We start from the raw sequence: 9,898 nt of genomic DNA, 5'->3' as shown, positions 1-9,898 counted from the left end.
GAGTGTGTGGATCCCATCAGCAGAGAGTAGCCTCCACATTGCAATGATGTGCAAACTTCTGCCTTTCAGCCATGATGGACTTTAGGATCTACCCTGAGGACCCTCCACAAGCCACAGGTGGGTGATGTGTAAATTGGGCATGTTATTGGGTCAGGTCTTCAGTGCAGTGCCTTAAGCTGACAGCCTTTTGGGAGGGCATATGCTTCTCTATTAAATGAACTGGTTCCACTGTTGGCCTGGACTCTGCTGTGTCTGCCGCTCATGCTCTCCTCCAAGTCTCTAACTGTCCCTAACTCTCCTTGACTGGCTGGTCAATCAGTCTTCATACCAGTCTAGAGCCATTCTATAAACACAGAGCCCAGACTGTCCTCTGCCGCCGTTTAACAGGGCTGCTGGTTTAGTGTCCTGGGTTCCCTATGGGGGTGCAAACTCAAGTTTCTTAGGTCCCTATGTGTCTGACAAAAAGCCTTTAGAACAAGGTAGATGTGAAGAAATCAGGAAATAAACTCCTGCAGTACTTCATGTCTACCACTGGAGGGCTCTACACTTTTCTGGTCCTGGTGTGCTACTCAGCAAACCCTCTCACTGGAAGGCTCTGTGCCTGAAGCAGAGAACCTCTGCTAAACACAATGTTACCAAGAAACTGGCTGTATCTTCACGGCAGCCTGTAGAAGATTCTCCACGACCCTGAGGACCCAATTGGGAAAACTTAGGTAGGCAGGGTGTGGGAGCCACCAGGGCTGTATGGAGACCTTACCCAGAATTTAATCTCCAGCTGTGCATTCCGATTAACATGACCCACACTCCTATGAAGGTCTCTGGGTGGCTCCTGATATGAGTTGGGGGAGGGGGGAGGACAAGGAAGCTGGGTCAAGACAGAAGCACTGTCCTTACTCACTGCGTCTGGGCTTGTTCCTGCCCTAACTGGGAAGCAGGAACCAAACACCCACTCCTCATGGGACTGTCCGTGATGAGGCCAGCTGAGGATCTGAACTGTCAGCAAGAAAGACAGGAGCTGTATGTGCCACAAACCAGAGCACAGTGTCCCGCATAAGCCCATCTTCAAATGATGCCATCTCCTCCCTAGAGTGGCTCCAGTCTGGGTTAGGAGTGGGTCATGTATTCCGAGCTCTCTGCTACTCCTGCAAACACAGCAATGGTGCCTTCTCATGCTCATCTATACTGAGCCTAGGGAGCAGCCAGAGGTCATACTCATGGGAATTCAGACTCAGTTCAATCTGCTATCCTGTAGCCCATGAGTCTGGACTCAACTTTAGTGGTCAATGCCAGTGGTTTATTTCCTGGACAAGACTTTAAGAATGTTAGTGACACATTGTATGCCCTTGGCTGGCCTTCACTCTAATAGCCCTGAGTGACTATTCCAGCCTGCACCCAGGGATTCAGATCAGCATTGGCCAGAGCAGGCTCTTTGCTACCTGGTCCTATAGCTCACCCCCACTGTAGTTCATGTGTCCTGGCTGCTGCAGCTGCTCCAGAAGCTACCAGATGTCTTCCCACAGAATCCTGTAGTCCCTGTGGGCTCATCCACAGACATCTCACACTCTCCCTGCTGGGAGTTAGGCTGGATGCCTGCTGTGTGGGAGCTGCCTTGCCTTGTGGAGCAGAGTCAGAAGCAGTGGAGGAGATGTTGTCTGTTGCTCTTAATGTCCTCAGTGCCCAGGGCTTGCCTGTGGTGTGGTTGTGGTCCAGCTCCAGTTAATCACTGATATAAATTCAGCCCGTAGAAGCTGCGTACCCCATGAGGCACAGGGAGGACCATAACTGAGGGGGAACCATGCAATCCAGGACCCTGTGGGGATCAGGGAATATTCCAGGTCCCCTCTCAAGCAGGATGCAAGGCTAGGAGCTCTGTGTGCCCTGACACAGGGGCATGGGACCGTGACTCCCATGAAATGCTCCTTCATACCTATTACATCATCAGCTTTGAGAAGGTCTTCCTCAGTAAGAACATTCCACACTGCTTGCCTCTGCCATCTGGCTCTCTTTTCCAGGGCTGCTTGCCCTCAGGAACATTGACATGTCTTCTATGAACATTAATATTCTGTTAAATCATTTTGATAAACAGTTCTCAGCATGATATCTGTGTCCAGAAGTAGTCATCAGCAATTCTCACGGGGACAGGGAATCAAAATCTTCCCCCTGCTGTTCATCCTCCTCTTTCTCCTCCTCTTCCTTCTCTTCCTCCTCCTCCTCTTCTTTCTCCTCCTCTCTTTATCTTCCTCTTCCTCCTCCTCCTCCTACCCTCCTCGCTCTCCTCCTCCTGCTGCTGCTGTGCCTAATGCTGCTTCTGCTATTGTTGCTACTCCTGTTGCTGCTGTAGTTTCTGCTGGTGTCTTTTCCATTGCCATGTGTCTGAAATCACCTACTGTTTATACTGAGGACATGAAAGAATTTTCAGATGACACTGTGAAATAGACAAGACAATTTATTCCAAGCAAAAAAGACAGTGAGGTAGAATTCTTAGCTTACCATTTGGGGCTTTGATTTGCCTTACTATATTATAACTTCTTTTTTCTACTTCTCAGTTGAGGTCTTTGAAAGAAAACATTTAGAACTACTACCTATAAAATTCAATAGATCACTAGGTCTTAGGAACAAAAAAAAACCAGTATGCAAAACAATATGCATGCATGCAGGATTCTGACCATCAACTATAACCCACAAACTAGGTTGTTGATACTTATTCAATGACAAACCTTGTTAATTAGTTTTGAGGCTTAATGGAATGGGATGTTACATTTGAAAACATAAGACTCTGTTCTGCAGCACTTGTGATTGATGACCACATGTGAAAAGATCAGTAGCCCCTGGAGGAGGCCATGAGCCCATGAACCTCTTGTCCTCACCCTGTGGGAGCTATTGGCCTAAGGGGGAGCTGGAGTCCATCTGAAGGGATGGGCCAACTAGAAAACTCTGTAGAGTGTGGAACTCATCAATCCTATTGGGTCCCTGCTGGGAAGAGGAGAAATCAAGAAGAGGGAGAAGGCTTGGTGTTGGGGAAACCTCATAAAGAAGTTAGAGCAGATACAAGGTAAGAATTGTGGGGAAAATGGAAACCAGAGACAGAGGAAGGACCAGCATAGAGCAAACTGAAAAGGACAAAGCACAAAGGTACCTGGGCTATGCCTGCTGCTTGTTCTCTGGACTCTCCCTGTGGCTCATTTCTGGGGGGAGATTCTGTTCTGCCTCAGGCGAGGTTTCTTTCTCCTTGGCATGCAGCAACACAGCTTTATCAGGGCATTTGCTATATTCCTGGTCCACCCCTTAAAACCTCTGTGCCGGACCCTGCTGGGGATGGGCTTATCCTCTAATGGGGCTCTGTGGGAGAGTGGGTTGTCTTCTTTGATTTCCTTATTGCTACTCTTCTCAGTGAAGATGCTTGTTGTTTGAATGCATGGGACACTCACGGCACATTTGTGATAGTGGTCCTGTGTAGGTGTCATCGGTAGAGGCCTGAGACGACCAGCCACAGTGGATCTTTTGCCTCCTTTTGGATGAGCATTCTGGCCATAGTGAGATACGTGACCATGGGAGGATGACACCCGCAAGGTGCCAAGGACTGGCAGGCTTCCACTCCTCTTTGGTTCTAATCTAAAAGCAGCAGCAGGATCAAGGCTAGGAAATGGGGCTACAACGTGACTCACTTGCTGTGCCTGGGCTGTGCAGCCATCCCCCTGGAGAGCTTGCTTTTGTAGAAAGAAATAAGTTGCCATTTCCTCATTATATTTTCTTTGTTTTAAAGAGTGTTTTACTACAGAGGCTTGGAATCCAATGCTTTTCATGGCATCCAAAATGGCCGGGTCTGGTGTGAGGGGAAGCATTTCTTCATAGGGACCTATCAATCTGTTCCAGTGTTCTTTGAACCAAGGGTGTTTCATCGCCTTTCTTGCTGTTGGTCTAAAGTTGGGATTTACCCTCAGTAATTTACTAAGGAGGTCCTCCAGTTCTTTTGAAACCCCACAGGGAGCAGGATATACCCCTGCCACTACTTGTCTTTGCAATTCTTGGATGATCACTGAATCAAATGGGAGCTTTCCCACTACCATACAGTACAAGACCACTCCTATAATCCACATATCATTCTTCGGCCCGTCATACCGATGGCCAAGGAGGAGTTCAGGGGAACCAAAAGAGTACGTGCCGCAGTGGTAGTTTAGCATTTTTCCAGGTTGAAATTGGGTGCTAAGCCCAAAGTCGATGACTTTGACCTTTTTGTTTTTATCAATCATTATATTGTCCAGTTTGAGGTCTCGGTGAACAATCCCCTTTTCATGGCAGTAGCTCACTGCTGACAATATCTGTTCAAATATTTGCCGGGCCTCATCCTCCTCTATGTGCCCTGACTCTCTGATGTACTGGTAGAGTTCTTGGCCTTCCACCAGCTCCATTATGAGGTATATTCTCGTTTCCTTTTCAATAACTTGTATGAGAGACACTATGTTGGGGTGGTTGATCTTTCTCATTATGTTTGCTTCCATCATGGCTGGCTGGAACCACTGCTTGTCCTTTCGCAGAACTTTGACAGCCACCGGGGTTCCTGTGAGCCGGTGGTGGGCCAGGAGGACTTTGGCGCTGCCCCCTTGCCCAATTGTCCCCAATACTTGGTATTGGGAATGGAAGTTGCCCTCCTCAGAGATACTGGGCTCGGGTGTAGGGGTTGGTAACTCCTCCTCAGTCTCTGTAGGCATTTTATCAGTACTAATGCTACCTAAAAATAACAAAAATGGAATCAAATAATGAAAAAGATGGAGCAATATAGGAGCTAAAATTACACTTGTGGTACCTAAAAGAAACAAACAAAAGAGAAAGAAAAAAAACAAACAAAGACAAAGTAAAAACTAGACTAGAAAAATAGAGCAAAATTATGAAAAAGTTAAGGGGAAAATATGAAGAGTCATAAGTAAAAGCCACCCAAATAACCAACCCCAAAAGAGAAAGCCAAGAGCACACACATACTAAATGCAATGATGAAAATAAAAATCGTCATACTACAATAGGATTGGGCGGCCAAAGATGGTCAATACTATGAATAGATGTTCACTGAAGAAAAAAAAAAAAGTTGAAAGAAACGAGAGGAGAAAGAATTAGTATAAGACAAAACAAACAAATATAAAAAGCCAACACTTAAGGGAAAACTCCATTGAATTTCAGGACCTAGTGATCCACAAAAATCCACAACTCTCCAGACCAAAATACTGAAAATTAAAATTAACCAACCACAAGGAATAAGGCAGTTAAATATCAGTGAATAGTAAACCTTAAACAAAGGCCGAAGAGTCAAAGTGTCACAAAGGGAAAATTTGTATCAAGTCTAAGCAAATGATTGCTTGTACTCAATAAATAGAGAAACAGGAATAATGTAAAAGGATGAAACCGCAGGACATTGAAAATGGAGATAGAGTGAATCATCTGACTGCAGAACCGTAAATAATCAAAGCAGTAATATAGCATGTGAGAACATAAAAACCACTAAAAAATGAAACCAGCAATACATAATAAATAAATAAATAAATAAATAAAACAAAAAACAAAACCCCAATAAGGAAATAGCCAGTGGCGTGGCAATATGTGACCTAATTCTTTCTCTTGAAGTCATCCAAAAATCAATCAATCAAGAAATAGGCAGCCAGCTATCTACATAGGCCTTAAACTGATATTATGGGGTTGGCATACCAAATGCCTGGGAGCGACTGGTCAGCCAGCCCAGATACTTGGGCAGCTGCAGGCCAGTGAGAGAGCCTGTCTTGAAAATAAGGTTGAGAACCTACCTCAGGAACAGCAGCCGGGGTGACTTCTGGCCTCTACACTCTCTTGCACTGAGGTGCAGGTAATATAGATACAAGGGGCAAAAGGGGATGGGCACATGCACACACAGACACACACACACACACACACACACACACAGGCACTCACACAGGCACAGGCACACACACAGGCACACACACAGAACTACACAGAAGTGAACTTATACTCACACAAACTCTTACAAACACCCAGATTCACACAAAACACGCATACTTACACACAAGCAAACGTCGAAAAACACACGTCAGACACATACACACATACACACAGGGATACACATACGCACAAGAAGACATACACACATACAAACACATACACACATACAAACCTGTAAACTCACACACTCCTACATATACTGACAAACACACAGGCAAAAGCGTACACGCACTCACACACAGGCCAATCTGTCAACACACACTCTCTTACACACACTGATACATACACATATACACAGTACAGTAAAATTCGATACAACCACACACAGCTCACTAGATACAACCAAGTCGCAGAGGGCTCCACTCCACACCTCCTCTCAAAGCACTCAAAGAATTCCAGGCCTGGCAACAGCTTAATATGTGTTTGCTGGGCCGCCTCACAATCGCTCCTCATGAGGTCACAATAGGACCTGTCAACATGGTTGGGAAGGACTCTGAGACCGTGGCTTCTATGGGCTATGGAAAGACTTTAGGCTGTTAGAAATAAAACCCTGTAAGATGTTTAGCTGTCCATAGTTCTCTGTTTTGAATGTTTACTCTGCATCCTGCTTTAAAGTCCTCATGTCTACACTCAGGGTGTCACATTATCTTTGAATTCTGAAAGATTAGCCTCAAACTGATGGTATAGTTTTCTTTTTTTAAAGACAAAGCTGTTTCTAAACTGACCCATCAAGAGGACACTGTTCTCATAAGTCCTCAGAAAGGCTCTAGGTTATCATCAAACACCTGAGACAAAGCTGCAGGACTAGGCAGAGACTTGAGTTTGAATCCCCCAAACGCCTAATGGATGCATCAGCAAAGCTCATAAGCTTTCTCTGTGGAGAAGTTAACATGGACCAACAGATTAGAGGGCCAGAGCCCCAACCCATGCTGGGTGGACACTCTCCTTTGACATCCAACACAGAGATCTTTGTACAGAGAACAGGAGATGGCTTCTCTGAATAGCTGTGCAGAGCACCTCAGGCTCAGGGACTCAGGACTGACACACATAGAATGCTGTAGAGGAACCCTTTGTGATTCAAGGGCTCATCTGCCTGGGTCCCTGAGCCTCTAGAGATGATCCCAGGACTGGGCTGTCTCTGCTTATGGGCTCAGACAGGGAGGTGCCAGGGGATTTGCCCTTGGCTCCTGAGAGTAGAGCAGTTTTTCTTTCCCTGTCCCTGCTTTTTGAACTTTTCTTTCCTTCGGAAAATGGAAGGACTGGAAGAAGTCTGTCTATGGAGAGTGAGGCTGGCTGGGAAACTGCTCGCTGTTCTCCAGTGTAATCCTGCTGGGGGTTTGGAATTGTTGGCAGGTTAGCCTCTCCACCATTCCAATCTGCTTCTCTCCATTTAATCCATGCATCTCTGTCTCTTCGCTTCGTGACATGGTTGCACAAGTCCTACCTGTAGCTGCCACTCCAGGGCATAAGTCCCTCAGTGAGTGAATTCCAGATGGTTCTGTCTAGAGAGAAATTGTACAGGGTCGTTGCTCAGTATGTAGGAACATGGAAGAGGATACTGCACGGCACCCAAACACATTTCATATAACATCAATCCACATACTCTGGTACACATCGGTTCTATTTACACGTTTCGCGATTACTGCTATTCACTGTACTGTGAAGTGTGAATTTTTATTATGTTTCACTTCTGCAAAGGAAGAGACAGTGTTTAGCACTGGAGATTCCAAAGGCCTAGCTGGAAGGGAGGCCTTGACACACAGGTGTGCTCCTGGGAAATAGCTCTTTCATAAAACGCCCCGTTGAATCCCATGATGTGTGGATTACTCTATGCCCTATCTAGGGTTGACCTCAGTGTGTGTGTGTGTGTGTATATATATATATATATATATATATATATATATATATATATATATTAACTTGAGTATTTTTATATATATATTTTTTTATTAACTTGAGTATTTCTTATATACATTTCGAGTGTTATTCCCTTTCCCGGTTTCCGGGCAAACATCCCCCTCCCCCCTCCCCTTTCTTGTGGGTGTTCCCCTCCCAACCCTCCCCCCATTGCCGCCCTCCCCCCATAGTATAGTTCACTGGGGGTTCAGTCTTAGCAGGACCCAGGGCTTCCCCTTCCACTGGTGCTCTTACTAGGATATTCATTGCTACCTATGGGGTCAGAGTCCAGGGTCAGTCCATGTATAGTCTTTAGGTAGTGGCTTAGTCCCTGGAAGCTCTGGTTGCTTGGCATTGTTGTACATATGGGGACTCGAGCCCCTTCAAGCTCTTCCAGTTCTTTCTCTGATTCCTTCAATAGGGGACCTATTCTCAGTTCAGTGGTTTGCTGCTGGCATTCGCCTCTGTATTTGCTGTATTCTGGCTGTGTCTCTCAGGAGCGATCTACATCCGGCTCCTGTCAGTCTGCACTTCTTTGCTTCATCCATCTTGTCTAATTGGGTGGCTGTATATGTATGGGCCACATGTGGGGCAGGCTCTGAATGGGTGTTCCTTCAGTCTCTGTTTTAATCTTTGCCTCTCCCTTCCCTGCCAAGGGTATTCTTTTTCCTCATTTAAAGAAGTAGTGAAGCATTCACATTTTGATCATCCGTCTTGAGTTTCGTTTGTTCTAGGGATCTAGGGTAATTCAAGCATTTGGGCTAATAGCCACTTATCAATGAGTGCATACCATGTATGTCTTTCTGTGATTGGGTTAGCTCACTCAGGATGATATTTTCCAGTTCCAACCATTTGCCTACGAATTTCATAAACTCGTTGTTTTTGATAGCTGGATAATATTCCATTGTGTAGATGTACCACATTTTCTGTATCCATTCCTCTGTTGAAGGGCATCTGGGTTCTTTCCAGCTTCTGGCTATTATAAATAAGGCTGCGATGAACATAGTGGAGCACGTGTCTCTTTTATATGTTGAGGCATCTTTTGGGTATATGCCCAAGAGAGGTATAGCTGGATCCTCAGGCAGTTCAATGTCCAATTTTCTGAGGAACCTCCAGACTGATTTCCAGAATGGTTTTACCAGTCTGCAATCCCACCAACAATGGAGGAGTGTTCCTCTTTCTCCACATCCTCGCCAGCAACTGCTGTCACCTGAGTTTTTGATCTTAGCCATTCTCACTGGTGTGAGGTGAAATCTCAGGATTGTTTTGATTTGCATTTCCCTTACGACTAAAAATGTTGAACATTTCTTTACGTGTTTCTCAGCCATTCGGCATTCCTCAGCTGTGAATTCTTTGTTTAGCTCTGAACCCCATTTTTAATAGGGTTATTTGTTTCCCTGCGGTCTAACTTCTTGAGTTCTTTGTATATTTTGGATATAAGGCCTCTATCTGTTGTAGGATTGGTAAAGATCTTTTCCCAATCTGTTGGTTGCCGTTTTGTCCTAACCACAGTGTCCTTTGCCTTACAGAAGCTTTGCAGTTTTATGAGATCCCATTTGTCGATTCTTGATCTTAGAGCATAAGCCATTGGTGTTTTGTTCAGGAAATTTTTTCCAGTGCCCATGTGTTCCAGATGCTTCCCTAGTTTTTCTTCTATTAGTTTGAGTGTGTCTGGTTTGATGTGGAGGTCCTTGATCCACTTGGACTTAAGCTTTGTACAGGGTGATAAGGATGGATCGATCTGCATTCTTCTACATGTTGCCCTCCAGTTGAACCAGCACCATTTGCTGAAAATGCTATCTTTTTTCCATTGGATGGTTTTGGCTCCTTTGTCAAAAATCAAGTGACCATAGGTGTGTGGGTTCATTTCTGGGTCTTCAATTCTATTCCATTGGTCTATCTGTCTCTGTACCAATACCATGCAGTTTTTATCACTATTGCTCTGTAATACTGCTTGAGTTCAGGGATAGTGATTCCCCCTGAAGTCCTTTTATTGTTGAGGATAGCTTTAGCTATCCTG

The 9,898-nt window shown here is 45.2% G+C and overlaps 1 protein-coding gene across 1 annotated transcript; it reads right to left on the bottom strand.

Moving 5' to 3' along the window:
* Positions 1–345: 345 nt before the first annotated feature.
* On the bottom strand, positions 346–6,380 carry LOC134485024 (sperm motility kinase Y-like). The gene is made up of 2 exons (XM_063280846.1): positions 5,790–6,380; positions 346–4,729 (listed from the first exon to the last, which is right to left on the bottom strand). The coding sequence occupies exon 2, from the start codon at positions 4,707–4,709 to the stop codon at positions 3,180–3,182; it is 1,530 nt and encodes a 509-aa protein (XP_063136916.1). The 5' UTR covers positions 4,710–4,729; positions 5,790–6,380; the 3' UTR covers positions 346–3,179.
* Between the last annotated feature and the right edge of the window lie 3,518 nt (positions 6,381–9,898).

Source organism: Rattus norvegicus, chromosome 1 (genome assembly GCF_036323735.1).
Source record: "Rattus norvegicus strain BN/NHsdMcwi chromosome 1, GRCr8, whole genome shotgun sequence".
Lineage (NCBI taxonomy): Eukaryota > Metazoa > Chordata > Mammalia > Rodentia > Muridae > Rattus > Rattus norvegicus.
Note: the sequence above shows the minus strand (reverse complement) of the source record. Positions and strands in the feature narration are given on the sequence as shown.

What these genes read in the sequence shown, in the direction of transcription:
- LOC134485024 (XM_063280846.1), bottom strand. Translation starts at nt 4,709, where the DNA reads ATGCCTACAGAGACTGAGGAGGAGTTACCAACCCCTACACCCGAGCCC.